We start from the raw sequence: 14,913 nt of genomic DNA, 5'->3' as shown, positions 1-14,913 counted from the left end.
GATTGTCTACTCCAATAGAAAATAGAGGATTTCCATTGGTTACATACCATCACATTCAAGGTAATTTAATTTTCTTTGAATGTATGTCCTTTTTTCTTGATCCATAGATTATTATTCCCCTTTATTATTTTTTCTTAATTATAAAATGTTTTATAGAATATGGATAGATACTCAAAAACAGCTCAGACAACTCTAAAATTTTAAAATTTGATTCTATTTTCATACTATCTTGTAATTTGTTCTTAACATATTTCAAGTATCTTAATAAATACACCTTTACAGCATAATTTTTAATGACTATGTTATTTTGTGGATCTAGGCTATATCAAAATCTCCTATTATTGATCCATTTCTGCAGTGATATTTTTGTATTTATGTTTTTGAAACTTTGAAACAGGGAGTGTGTGACTTTCATACAATGTGGGTATTTGTTAAGTAATTCATGCAAAGGTGTGATTGATAGGTTCCTGCCATTTGGAAAATAAGTGTGTAGTGATTTAGCATGTAGTAAATTTGGCCACAAGAGGGCAGTAGAGTATAAGAAAAATATTTTACATAGTTTTATAAAGGAACTGATAAGTCCATAAAACTCTCACCATAAAACTACCATCTGGGATAAACTTTTTCTAATGTGACCTTTTCTTCCCTAATTAAAAAAAAAAAATACAATAGGACTTTCGTTTGTTTTTTTTTCCTTCCTTTTTCCATCTCCCCTAACCACCACCACTCCGGTTCAAGCTGTTGTTTCTCAGTCTAGTTGTGTAGGGCACAGCTCCCTGGCCCATGCTGGTGTTATGAGCCTTGTGCGCCCCCAGGCTGAGGCAATCCATCAGCTGCTCACAGCAGCTCACAGCAGTTCTCGCTGGCTGCCAGCCACTCACGACAGCCCACGCTGGTCACCAGCTGCTCCTGGCAACACACAGCAGCCCTTGGCAGCCCACACCACCTCCGGCTTCTCCTGGCAGCCCAGCTCCAGGGAGAGCTGTTGTTCACAATCTTAGCTGTAGAGGGCGCAGCTCACTGGCCCATGTGGGAATCGAACCGGCGACCTCGGTGTTAGGAGCACAGTGCTCCAACCACCTGAGCCATTGGGCCGGCCCTCTTTTTTTGTTCATGGTAGAATGTAGTAAGGTACTTTTTATTCTTTGTATTTGAGATAATGTGATTCTCTTAAGTTACTTTAGGTGGCAGTATGACATTTAAGTTAAATAATTTTTGTCATGAAAGAATTTGAAAATACAAATTTTGAAATCATTGAAGACTTTAGGATGGTTTTAGACTTCTCTATGCAAGTGAAGAAAAAGCAAATAAAACGTCAAATTTATTCAGTGCGCCTTCTCGGGCCCAGGGGTTATATACCCAGTTATAAACTTAATCTAGATAAATATATATATATTTTAAATACACTTGTTTCAGGACCCTTGAGGGACTGCTGGATTTCAGTTGCATTTCTGGCAGCTAGTGTTGTCTTCATCAGTGATGCACATGGTGTTTCTTCTCATCAACCAAATTAGTTAACTTGGTTAGGATTAAAGGTTAATAAGACCAAGCTCCATGGATTGATTACAAAGGGACGACAGCATGAGTTTCACTAGTCATTTTGAAAGTGTCTTACCGACCCTAAATGGGACAAGACAAAGTAGTTAACATAGCAAAACTCATCCTTCTTGTTAGAGCATCAGCTAAGGGCGTGCTATTCATCTTCATATAAGGGTAGCTTCTCTTTATTCATGGAGGATGCCCAGGGTGCTCTGTCTTTTCACACTTACTGACGAAGTTCTTGTTTCACGTGCGTTTATCTTTGTTTGACACAGGCAAAGCTAAAACCAAGGAAAATCGCCAGTCTATCATCAATCCTGACTGGAACTTTGAAAAAATGGGAATAGGAGGTCTGGACAAGGAATTTTCAGATATTTTTCGACGAGCATTTGCTTCCCGAGTGTTTCCTCCAGAGATTGTGGAGCAGATGGGTAAGTTTAAAAAGGAAAATTTGATAAAATCTTGTATTCTTTTTTTTTTTTAAATGAGTGGGATAAAGTCTTTTTTCAGTAATGTTTTGAAATTATTCTTCAGACCTGCCAAAGTAGTTTTCTCTTTTAACTTCTTTAAAAAAAAATGTTTTCTAATAAAAAAATCTTTGAAGTGTTAAAACTTTCAAAATTACATTTTAATTTTATGGGGAAATCATAGAAATATTTATGGGTTTGCTCCATTTTGTATGTTTATTCAGATATTTTTTTTCTATAGGACATTTAGAAATCTCATGTTATTTAGTTATTTATGAATATTTTTATATAGGGTATATTTAGAAATTTCATCTGACTCTAAAGATCCACTATGGGTAAGATTTACCCCGCTAGGTAATCATTACCTATTAGACTATGGGCATTGTTCTAATAGCCACTGCTGCTTTTTAGCATGCTGTTGGTTTACCCAATTGGTACATCTTCATACCTAGTAAATGGAGACTGGGTGCATTTTTAAATTAGATAAGTTTGATCCAATAAGACAAATGCAGGGTATACATAGGAGTTTCCATATTGCATACAAAGAAATACACTATTCATTTATCACTTTCTTCTTGAAGATTTATTTAATCTATCTGTGTGAAGTGGCGTTATTTGCCCTAGTGGAAATGCTGTCATGACTGCTTTCATATCCATATCATAGGGTGGATTGGAATGTGAGTAACAGAATATCTGAGAAGGAATTTACAACATAACAGCTTCTGGCAGACTATTAGTATAAAAACAGTATCCAAAAAAAACCGAAGGAATATGAATATATTACTCCCCTCACCCTCATCATTCTTTATCTTTAAATTGCTACTGGAAGAAAAAAGCATATTCATAATGGTGAGGGTAAGAACTGCTTTCTAGGCACTAAGTGCTTGGTTCTATTAGCCTCTATTGTCGGTAGCTTTTCTGCCTGGTCGCTCACTCTGATAAATTACTGGCAGAGCACACACCTGTTCACTGGGTAAAGGTCGAGTTTGGAATTGGATTAAGAGAAAATGACAGAGACCCTCATCACCTGAGTTTTGTACACCTTGAAATGGCAATAACATACTTTTTTATCTGAAAGATACAAAGGCCAAGTCCATAAAAAAACAATTTTAATTTGGAAAATAGTAAAAAATGTGCTAGTTCACTATCTTGGTAATGTGTATTTTGAGGCACAATAAATTCATAAAGCTTTTTGATCAAGACATGAAAATATTGTATAAGTATATTTCAGTTATACTCAGAGATAAAAGGATAATTCCAAATGTTGTAAGTTATTCTAGTTCTAGTAGAATATTTTTTCTGGTTTTCAAGAGTGAGCCCTGGTGCAGAAAGGGTCTAATGATTCTGTTTCTTTGAACATTATACTATCCAGCCAACAAGTACAGAAATAACTGCTTCTGTAAAGCTGTATCTTTACATTATAGCTATTTTCTCACAGTTTGGAAGCTACCCTGTTTCCCCGAAAATACAACCTAGCCGGAATCAGCTCTAATGCGTCTTCTGGAGCAAAAATTAATATAAGACCCTGTCTTATATAATTATGTAATATAAGACCGCCTATTATATTATATTATATTATATTATATTATATTATATTATATTATATTATATTATATTATAAAGACCTGGTATTATGTTATGTCATATCATATCATATCATTATATAAGACCCTGTCTTATAGTAAAATAAGACCGGGTCTTATATTAATTTTTGCTCCAAAATATGCATTAGAGCTGATTGTCTGGCTAGGTCTTATTTTCAGGGAAACACCGTATTGAAGAATCAGTTATTCAGATACTAGTTTTGTGTTTGTATATTATCTAAACCCTGCTCGTTAGATTGAGTAAATAATGCATAAAGGAGTAAAACTCACGTTGGTCGATTTGTGATTGTTGCCAGCTGTTGAAAAGTTTGAAATTAAACCACAACAGATTTGGAATTTCTAGTGAATTAAATCTGTGTTTCTGTGATCCACATTGAAATTAGTTGAATTATAATAATATGCTTTTGTTGTCATTAACATGCTTTTTGACTAAGGACGATGGGCTTGAATTTTGTTTGTGCTACTTTCTAGAACCTTTTTTAATATTTATTTTTCTAATATTTTACACTAATTTAATTAGAGAAAAAAGTTCTGTCCTTTTTTAAAAAGTAATATATTTTTCTCTGTTTATGGCTTTTTGCCATCAAGAAGCATGTGTTATCAATTTGACTTAAAAAGGAATAAATATAAAGCTACCTTGACTTTTGAGCTGAACTGTAAGACATTTTGTTTATTCTAAGTGACGATTTTCAGTGTCCTAAAGCTACCTTTTCATGGTAAAATGGCTGAGAAAGAATTATCTTGCTATGCATGTATCATTCCCTATTTTTCAATAGAGGCTTCTTTTTCCCTTTGAATTTTAAGGGAATTAGGTAGTAGAGTAGTTACTGTACTCCAAGTACAGTGTAGTTCTAAAGTTCTCATTAGGCTTTGGTAAAAGTATATAAAAGTGCAAATTGCTGCATTTGGATAGAATATAAAATAACACTGCACAAGTCTTTTTATATTCTTTTACCCTGCCAGGTGGAAACAAAATTGCCTGATTATTTTCTTCTTTGTTAACTAAATCGATAATAAACCTGTGTGGTTTGGGGATCCAGTTGGACATTACGTATGATTGGTTAAATCAATTCAAATGAAAAAAAAATGACTAGAAAAGAATAATTAAGGGTCTCTTTTGTTGTTTTTTTTTAAGCAGAGAACTTTTTGGCTTGAGACCAAATCATTATCTTTACCATGAAGTCTAGAGTTATGTCTACTTTGTAAACAGGAATCTTAACTAAATGGATCTTTTTGCCTATACATCAAAGTTTCAAGTTCACACAGTGATAAATTTAGAATTCTCTTTTGTCGTGTTTATGAGACTGATAATTATGCTTCTAGGTAATATAGTCCTTTCTTTTTGCTTGTAAAACTTCATGTTGCTTTTCAAAATTGAAAATATAGATTATATACATACAGAATGTTGCTGATGAGATATAGGAAGACTAAAGGACTAACCAGAGGCACACAATTATGGAATAAAATTAAGGATCGGATGGGGTAATATACATGAAATAAGTGTCCTACCTGTTAGTTTCCAATCTCTTAGTTTCTCTCTTGAAGTACTTTCAACTATGTAGTACATACCTTCTTGTTACAATATTTCCATAGAATTAAAATCTTGGAAAGACTTCAAGAGGAGAAGAAATCACGTATAGCCCTGCAAGAAGAGGAAGAAAGGCCACGTGTAGAAATACGAAAAGGATTACTTAGGGGGAATATCAGCTTAAGACTTTTGTTTGTGTTGTTGTTGTTTGAATCAGTATAACTACTGTCTCCCTGTGTGTAGTGGTTGGACTCACCCAAACCCACATCTGGCAGCTCTTCCTTTTAAGTATATTAAAGCATTAGCAAAGAAAACTAGACCTATACCTTGCACTTAGTGGATACCAAGTAGCTGCTTAGTTACAGTGTCGTCCAACCCCCATAATGATAGACGTTTAGTTAGAAATGACCTTAAATCCTTACTTTGGGGGTTATACTCAGAGAAGCACCTTTTGAGTCCCAGGTAGAAGTTTGGGCACCAAAAACCGGTATCTGAAAGTACAGGTGAGTAAATTTAAGAGCTGATTGCTGTCCTTGAGCATACTCAGGTGTCAACTGAATATTTTCTTCTGTTTAGACATACTTATTCCTTTGCGTGCAGTTTTGTGGAGTGTGCTCAGGATAAACAATTGATGACCTCACTTCTCATTGTAGCTCTTTTGTTGGCAAAGACAGAGTTTTCAGCATCCCTGGCAATTACCTCTAAACTGTAAATGTCAGAGCAAAAAAAACACACATACAAATCCTTTTCAAAGAACAGTGGAATAATTGTTAAAGAATTAGCATCCCTTTATGTAATTTTAGGACTAGGCTCACATCTATCCAAGGAAAGGGGCTTTGGCAGAAGTTATCCATTTTAGAGCTCAGAAGGAAAAGGCCATACAAACGTAACTCCCCAAGCCTGACACTCCTTCAGTGAATCTATACCTTGCAGCTATCCAAGTGGGAAGGAAAGCCACTTGTTATGGTCTTGTGCCCCCATTCTTTGAAACTGACAGTGTGTTCTTTTTGGTCCCCTTTACTCTGCGCCTCCCTCTCTAAGCCCATTTTCAATCTGTACTTTTAAAGTTTCTTTTGAAATTCTAGAGGAAAGCAACTCTTTTCTGCTATCATAAGTGGAACTGCGGTTACTCTATGAAGTAGAGCTGTGGAGAGATAAGGAGCCTTTCAGTCACATACAGACATCTTTCAGATGCTAAGAACAGTGCAAATAAAATACAGTGGAAGAAAGGGCGCTAAGGTTTTGTACATGCCATGTTTGGGAGAGAGGGAGTTCTTGCTAAGATTAACATAAACACTGACACTCTCAGAATGCATTTTCACACCCCCACTCATGAGGAGAGATTGCAATTTAAATGGGGGTTAAGACATCTAGCCGAACTCCAGGGCTCTGTAAAAGGAACCCTAAGGCTAAAGAGCTTATCTGAAATTTAAAAAAAAGAAGAAGAAAATGAAGCTTTCTGACATTCATCTTCTTCCCTTGTATTAGTCATAACTTGCTTTTCAGCTATATTTTAGGTTTTGAATGCCAACCTGACATCTGTTCAAGTCTGCCTGTAATTTATTAGGAAAGGAAAAGAAAGCAATTGCTCACTAGTTAGCGATGCAAAACTTCCCCCTTCTGGTTTTCCACAAAGTACTTATAGATGATACTTAGACATGAGGAATGTGATAATTTAATAATTTACTAATTCTAACTTCAGGTTGGGAAACTTAGAAAGTGTCTTTTTAATTAGAAGATGACACTAGCTTTTGACCATGTGATTTCCAAAATCTCTAGAGCAGAAATTAGAGATCAAGCACACACCATAAAAAAGTACTATTGGTGCCTTCCTCTAAATTGAAATTTTTAACCTCAAATTAATTTTCCCATTGGTTTTAATATTTTAAGTCAAGTTTACTTACATTTGAGTAGAAATAATGTGACTGTGCTTATATCTCAGAGTTAAACTATATGCAAGTTCAGTTGGCATTTTTTATTTATAAACAGACTTTTAGAAAGAAATCTTGTAGGGGTACAGAGCTACCTATGAGTCACCAATGGATTAGATTTGCGGGCAGCTACAGTTGAGTTACAGATCAGTAATTGGGTCACTATAAAATTGAAGTTTAAGTTTGAACCTTAATTTCTACAGTCAGGAAATGATTGAATAAATTATGCTGCATCCTTCCATCCTCATTGTGGAATACAGTGAGCAAATCTTAAAGGATACAGCTCTAAATGTACAGACACATTTGTTCTAATAATATATATATATAAAACTGAAAGTAAATGCATTACAGAAGTCTCTACAGACACACATTACATTGAAAAAAAATTGTTCACTTCTGTGAAAGGAAGTTAGGATGGGAAACGTAGGGAGATTTTTGTTCTTTTAGTCTGCATACCTCTATGTCTGAATGTGTTACTCTGATACTAGAGTTCTACTGTGTAATTTTAAAAAAGAAGAAAACAGACAAAAAGATAATACCACATGCTATCTCTCCCATGGGGTAGCTCCACTGTTAGCGCAGCAAGGGAGCAGGGGAGAGGTGTGCTCCACTGCCTTCATGAAGTTTCCTTGGAGGAGAAGAGCTCAGGGATGAAGGCCTGGATTCCCGGGGCATCGATGGCAGCCCCTTTCAGAGGGTAGGCAGAAGTGCCTGTCTTTTGCTACTGGAAAGATAAAAACAACATTTTGGTATGTGACAAACTGGTTTCATTACCTTCTGCATTATATTAATGAGTATAGGTGGTTTATATTCTTTCCAAATTGTGAGAACATTTGCATCCAGGCCTTGAAGCAGCTGTGGAAGCATTAGAGAGGGAAGGGTGAGCAAGGTGACTTGAGGGAGAGCAGAATTTCTGACATGAGAGGAGCTGTGCTTGGATTGGTTTTCGGTCTTCAGAACCTTCCTGCTGAGGAGTCTAACTCATGTGACTGCTAAAGTGAAACGGTGAATGTTTTTTCCTGCCCATTCCATATTCGGTTGGGATGATGGTGGTGGTAGCTAATGCTTTTATAATGCCAGGCACTATTCTAAGTGCTTTCCGTACATTAACTTATTTAATCCTCACAACAACCTTATGAGGTAGATACTGTACTGTCCCCATTTTATGGAGAAGGAAACTGAGTCTGAGAAAGGTTAAGTAACAAAACATATAGCTAGTAAGTGGTAGAGTTAGAGGTGAACCCAGGCAGTCTGGGCTCAGAGTTCATACCCTTAACCCTCATATTGTTCTCTCATGAAAGCGCATTATATAAATCCATTAAAATGGGCCTTCTCAGCCCCACTTCTTGGGGACCTCTGAGGCGGTCTTTGAGGAGCTAGAGCCAAGGGTTTTCCAACTGTGGCACCATGGACATTTGGGGCCAGATAATTATTTGACACAGGGTGCTGTGCATGGTAGGATGTTTAGCAGCATCACTGGCCCCTACACACTAGATGCCAGTAGCATTCCCCACCCTACTCTTTGTAGGGAAAACCAAAAATATCTCCAGACATTGCCAGATGCCTCTGGGGGCAAAATCACCCTTGGTTAAGTACCATTGATCTAGTACAACCCCCTGGCTCCTTCTCTTTACGGATGTAGAAACTAAGGTCACTAAGCAGGTGACAGGCAGAACTGGGACCAGGACTCGGTGCCCTGGCTCAGGAACCATAGAGGAGGAAAAGGAAAGGACTTTGGAAGTTTGTACGACTCATAAGTGGCAGAGCTGGGGTCGGAAATGAGGATGTCCGGTTCCCGAGTCTGTGTTCTGAACGGCCTTCCAGATACTGAGAGATGAAGCTGAGAATCACGTAGTCAGTAAAGCCTTGAACTTGATGTCAGAGAATATCCTGTGATGTGTAAACAAGTTCCCCTCTGCCTTTCTTCCCTAATTAATTCTCAGACATTTACAAAGCTTTTCATAAATAAAGGTTCTGAGAACTTAGACATAATAGGTTTGGGGAACAAAAGGAAGAGAGGAATTGTTAAAACTCTGAAGGTGTGTAGGTGCGGCCTCACCTCTACCATATCCTGTGTGCGCTTATAAATGACAACCTTCGCATTCAGAGCTGTCCAGTACTTTAGTAATTTGCTAGAATTCTACATGTTGAATATATATAGTTATAAACTATAGAAATCAGATCTTTGTATTTAGAAATCAGACAAGACAACTGTTTAAACTTTCCCCTGCTAAATGGTTCAGCCACCTCCTCCTCCTTCTTCCTCTTTATCATCATCCTCTTCCTCCTCCTCCTCTCCCCCTCTTTTTCTTCTTGTTCCCCTTCTTCTGCAGATTAGAGGCATTTTCCAGAATCTCAGATATTTTTGTCAAGGCAGTGAGTATATGGCCTGAAAGCATAAAGATCTCTTTATCTGTTCAGATTTTAAAATTTGAGTAGAGAAACTGTCTCAATTGAGATTTCTTAATTTTCTTATTTCTGGCAGATTTTCTGGAACTTGAATGTGGCAAAAATCAGTGGACTTACTTTGGCCTGGAATAAGAAGTTTAGGTGCTCAATCTATGAGAGTGAGTGAACTCTCTCAGACTCTATGGTTTTATGAATAAGCTACTTTCCTAGCAACCTGATGGATTCAAATTGTCACAAGCTCAGGAGACGTGAAGAGTTGGTAGTAGAACCGTAGGTCTAAGAACGCTAGTCCACTTTCTTTGTGTGTTTTGGGGCACTTATTGTAGCATAATCCAGGAAGGAGGTGGTCACTATGGGTGTGTCAGCAGCTCTGTTTTAAGTGATTTGTCAACACAGATATGGAACATAAGTATTAAAATTAAATAATCACATAGAAGTTAAACAACATAATTTAAGTGATATCAAAAGCCAGTACATAATAAAATGCCCAATGAGTGGTATAGATGATAAGTCCTATAGGATTTTAAGAAAGACTCACTGAAGACTTCATAGAGGAGGCAGAGCTTGGGTAAGGCCTTAGATGCTGAATGATTTTGGATAGGGGGCAGAGGGATGGTTGTCCATATCCGGGGCAGAGTGACAGACAATGCAAAGTACAGAATTCACAACTTAGACCAGTCTGGCAAAGCTGTTGTTGGGAAGAAGCAGGAAATTAGATTTCAAAATTAGGTTGGGGTTGGGTTGTAGAAAGCTATGAAGCAGGAGATGAGGGCTTTTTTTTTTTTTGAAAGGATTGTCTCTGTTTAGCCTTTCAGGCCCAGGGGCTTCTCCTATGCTTCCCCTGAGCCTTGTATGTACTTAGAATCTAGCTCTGTTCTTAATGCAGTATAATTATTCCTTTGCATTACCTTCACAAGGCAGGTTCCCAGCCTCAGCATTTTTGACATTTTAGGCTGGATAATTCTTTGTTGGGGGTGAGAGAGAGCTGCCTGTGCATTGTAGGATGATTAGCAGAGTGGTCTCTGTCCACTCTGTGCCAGTAGTTCCCACCCCCTACACACACACACACCAATAAAAAAAATTGTCTCCCCTGGATGGCAAAATCACCCTGCATTGAGAACCACTGTTCTACGGCCTTTGAAGGTACAACTGTAATGTTTTTATCCATGTCTTACCAACGTCAGGGCTGTTTGGCATGTAGTCTATAGACCATTGGTGGACCGTGAACCGTTGTTACCAATGGTAAGATAAATATTGAGGTTGAGAGTAAAAATGTAGAAACTTTTTTTTAAGCAATTTACCATTACCACAATTTTATTAATTGTATTTTACAAAAACATGGAACTGCAATGGATTAGAAACTTAGGGGGGAAAAAAATCAAACAAACTGGACTTTGGCATAGATCGCTTGAGAAGCACTGCCCTACATAAATATTTGCTAAATGAATGAAATTTTTGAACAAATGATTATAATAGGAAGTCATTGAGAATTTTAAGCAGTAGAATAAAGCAATTAAAGTTAATATTTTAGGGTAATTAATAGGATTATACTGTGTGAAAAGGATTGCTGTAGAGAGGAGGTAAAAGACTGAACCGTCTGGGCGATGAGTAGACTCTTAATCGTCCAGTGTGTGGTGCTTAAAACCTGGATTAAGATGGTGGCAATGGGAATGGGAAGGGAAGAAAAGCTATGAGAAAGATTATAAAGACAAAATTAGCAGAATTTGGTGATTCAGTTTTTGTGGATGACAGAATTAGACGTCTCAGTGAGAAAGTGTTAGAAATAAGAAAATCAGAAGACCCAGTTTGGGGCAAGGAGAGAATATCATTTCACGTATTTTCATTGCCGTGGAAAGAAACTGGAACCTGCATTGAAGCTAGAGAGTAAGAATTACTGATATTTTTATTTACTCAAGGGCAGCTTCAATCAAGCCACACGTGTTTAATAAGTCCACTGTTGACCACTCTTTCTTGAAGTAGCCTCTTTACTTGGTCTCTCTCTAAGGGTTTCAGGTTTTCCTTTTACCTCTGGCTGGCCTTTTTCAGTCTCTTTTGTGTCCTTTAACATGTTGGAGTTCCTCAGGAGTCTCTCTAAGACCTACTCTTTTCCTCACTCTGTAATTATTTTCCCCCAAAGTGATCACATCTCTCTGTAGCTTCAATTAGTATCTTCAGGCCATTCACTCTCAAACATGCATATTCTGTCTCAGTCTTAGTTTAGAGCCCTGGATTTTTACCAGCATCACCTGTTGGCTATCTCATGATCACAAAGTGAGCTCAAAATTAAACTCATTCAACTGCCCCCTCCATGCCCCTCCTTCTGTGTTTTCTCTCAGGCAGTGCTCTAGCCGAAAACCTAGATGCCTTCCTTAACTCCTTTCTTTCCCTCGCCTCCCATTCCAGTCAGTCACAGAACGGACTGTCAGGGCTGCCATCTCCTCAGCATCTCAGGTCTGCTCAGTCTGTCCGTCTCCCCCACCAGCTCCTTCCTTCAGGACACCATTCTCTCTCGCCTGAATTGCTCCCTTCTCTAATCCATTCTCCACACTGGAACTGGAGTGATTTTTATAAAAAGGCAAGTCTGATCCTGTCGCTCCGCTGGTTAAAACTCTTCGGTAGCTCTCCTTAACTCCTGCCGTGGCTTACAAGCCCTCTGTGGTCTGGCCCCTGCCAAGCTCTCCCGCCTGCCTGCCTGTGCCCCTCCCCGTGCTCTGGGTTCCAGCCAGCCTGTGCTATTTTCAGGTCCTCTAATTTGCCATGCTACTGTCTCTCACCTGCCTCCACAGCCAAGGTTATTTGTTCACCATCTTTTTATCCAACTCTTCCCTTTAGGCCCTAGCTTTGATCTCACTTTTCCAGAGTGTTTTTGGCTTTAGTGCTCCTCCTATGTGTTCCAATAATTCCATATATTCTTTTGTGCATTATTATATTGTAATATAATTGCTTATTACATGTCTATATTCCAGCCCCTTTCCTCATGTCTGTACCTCCAGAGCATAATATGAATTCAGTAAGGAAGCAGTCTTGTTCATTTTTGTCACTGGTGTATTTTCTGCTCCTGGCATGGTGGCTAACTCATAATATGAGTTTTCAGGAAAGGAATAAATGCCCAGAACTTGATTTATCTCAATTGTAGGACACTCAGACAGTTAGACCTTAGTCCTGCCCTCAGAATGCTTCCCGTGTATTTGGGAACAACACTGTATTGGCACATCCCAGAGCAGTGTTGTGTAAAGCATAAGGCCCATTGTGAACCAAATTAGCAAAGCCAGCAGTATGGGGACGCAGCTGATGCACTGGCGAGGTAGAGACTTGAGCCATGTTCTTTATAATTCTTTACTAAATCTATTGGTAGATCCTTCTAGATTCCTTGTTAATCTAGGAAAGACCTCTACTGTTGGTCCCAAATGGAGCTAAGACTCCAGAAATAAGAAGGGAAAAAATATTTTGCTTAGGTTCTTGTCACCGACCATCTGCTTCAACGGGAATTGCCGTTCTCACATTAGGGTGCTGTGCAAAGTGCCCAGATTTAAAGGCATCAGGTCAGTAGTATGTGCGTGCGCACCACACGAATGCATTTTCTATTTTATAGATTATAAGCATAATGCATCCTCATAAAACAACACAGATGTGCAGAGTAAAAAGTGATATTTCCCTTCATTTTACCCACCCCCATTTTACTCCTTCTCTTAAAGGTAGTCACTGAAAAGAGATTGGTGTGAATTGTTTCAGACCTCTTCCTAAGCATTTATACACCTACGTTTTTTTGACGATGGGAATTCGTGTAGATTTATTTTTCTGTTTAAATAGGGACACACTAGTCACTGTTCTGTGACTTCTTTTATTTACTTAATAGTGTATCTTGGGCTTGTTTCCATGTAAGAACACAATGATGCCATTTTGTTTTTCAAAAAGATAAATACCAATAGCAACAGTCTATCCAAATAGCCCTGTAATAGTAAATGAGCATCTTTCCCTCAGCAGTAGGGCGGCCCTTGGGCACACCAAAGCAAAGCTGGCTTTGAGTTGGCCATTACCACTGACCACCTGTACGGCCCTGGTCCTCTTCATGCTTCAGGGCCCTACACTCTGTGAGCCTTGGTACCCTCACCTGCAAAGTTACTTACTCTGTAGGTTTATTGTCAGGGTAGCATTAATGTGTATGCATTTTCTCACACTACCTGGCTCACTATGAAACACTCTGTAGATGGTACATGGTTGGATATTGCCAAAAGGTACTTTTATAACTGTGAAAGGCAAAAGTCTTTAATCCCTTCCCTTTAATCAAACGTTTAGATGTATTTTCTTATCTTAAACTTTTGTTGCTGTTGAAAATAGTTAACACGCCTTAGATTATCCTCTTATGCTGTTTTGTAATTACCCATTTTGAACAGTGTTTGTTGATAAGGTAGTCAAGGGGACACTTAGAAATATTTTTTTCTTTATTTGTGAACTCATACTTTAGCTGATTTATATTTACTTTTTATCACGTTCCATCAAAGAGGAGCTGATAAACGCTCTACCACTTCTATAAATCTTGTCAGTTTCTTATGTGTAATATACTGACTTGGAAAAACAACAACCATCTTGATAGACATAACAGAGAATAGGATGTTAGAGGAAGGGAAGTGGAAGAAAGAATTAGTAATACTGTTAGCAAAATGCTGCCCAGAACTTAACACCATATTATTTAGGAGCATGCTTCTACCATGATTCAAAAAAGACTTTTCTCAGATTTCTATATGATTTGTTATTTGGAACAATGTACCTTTGATAATATGTGCATAATTTAAAAAACAAAAATACCCTGCAAGAAACTTGGGTTTTGCTTTTTAATAATTAACATGGTATTCTTTGAGGTTTTTCAAAGAAGTTAGACAGCAGTAAATCCCTTCCGTACCATTTTACTAATAGTGTGAAGTTTGTGATGGAACATTATTGTAGATAATATATCCAATACTCAAAGAATTACGTGTGACCGTGAGCTCTTCACTAACACCTCTGGCTTTAACCCACAACCTTGTCTTTGGTAAGTAATAGTTTGAGTCGTATTCTTATTTCAGAGTCACTGAAAAGTGATATATAAAGATACACACATCTGTAGCTTGAACTTCTGTACTGCTTATACATGCATTTACCACAATGATATCATTTTTTTTAGAAGTGCTTTGATTTTTAAAAATCTATCTAGAATCCTGTCATGAGGGAGAAAACTTAGCAAGACTTAAGAGCCTTTTGATAATGAATGGTTACTGTAGGATAAACCTATAATTAGTATGCTGCTAATCCACACATCAGATAGATTCAGTCAAATCTCACATATACGCACATAGGAGAATTATCCAAATTGCAGATTATTAGTGCATTCCTGGGACATTTCCATGGTGATCCACACTGACTTTTCTGCCTGACACGTTTCTTGTGTTCCTGGACTT

At 37.8% G+C, this 14,913-nt stretch overlaps 1 protein-coding gene across 2 annotated transcripts in view; it reads left to right on the top strand.

The window, feature by feature from the left end:
* The window catches only part of NSF (N-ethylmaleimide sensitive factor, vesicle fusing ATPase), a 126,736-nt gene that overhangs the window by 32,704 nt on the left and 79,119 nt on the right, over positions 1 to 14,913 (top strand). For both annotated transcript variants that reach the window (XM_019732985.2, XM_074320757.1), the window contains exon 8: positions 1,815 to 1,970. In XM_019732985.2, the coding sequence (XP_019588544.1) occupies positions 1,815 to 1,970 (156 nt within the window). The remainder of the gene's footprint in view (positions 1 to 1,814; positions 1,971 to 14,913) is intronic.

Source organism: Rhinolophus sinicus, linkage group LG15, assembly GCF_036562045.2.
Source record: "Rhinolophus sinicus isolate RSC01 linkage group LG15, ASM3656204v1, whole genome shotgun sequence".
NCBI lineage: Eukaryota > Metazoa > Chordata > Mammalia > Chiroptera > Rhinolophidae > Rhinolophus > Rhinolophus sinicus.
The sequence above is the reverse complement of the archived record's forward strand: the minus strand, read 5'-3'. Positions and strand labels throughout refer to the sequence as shown.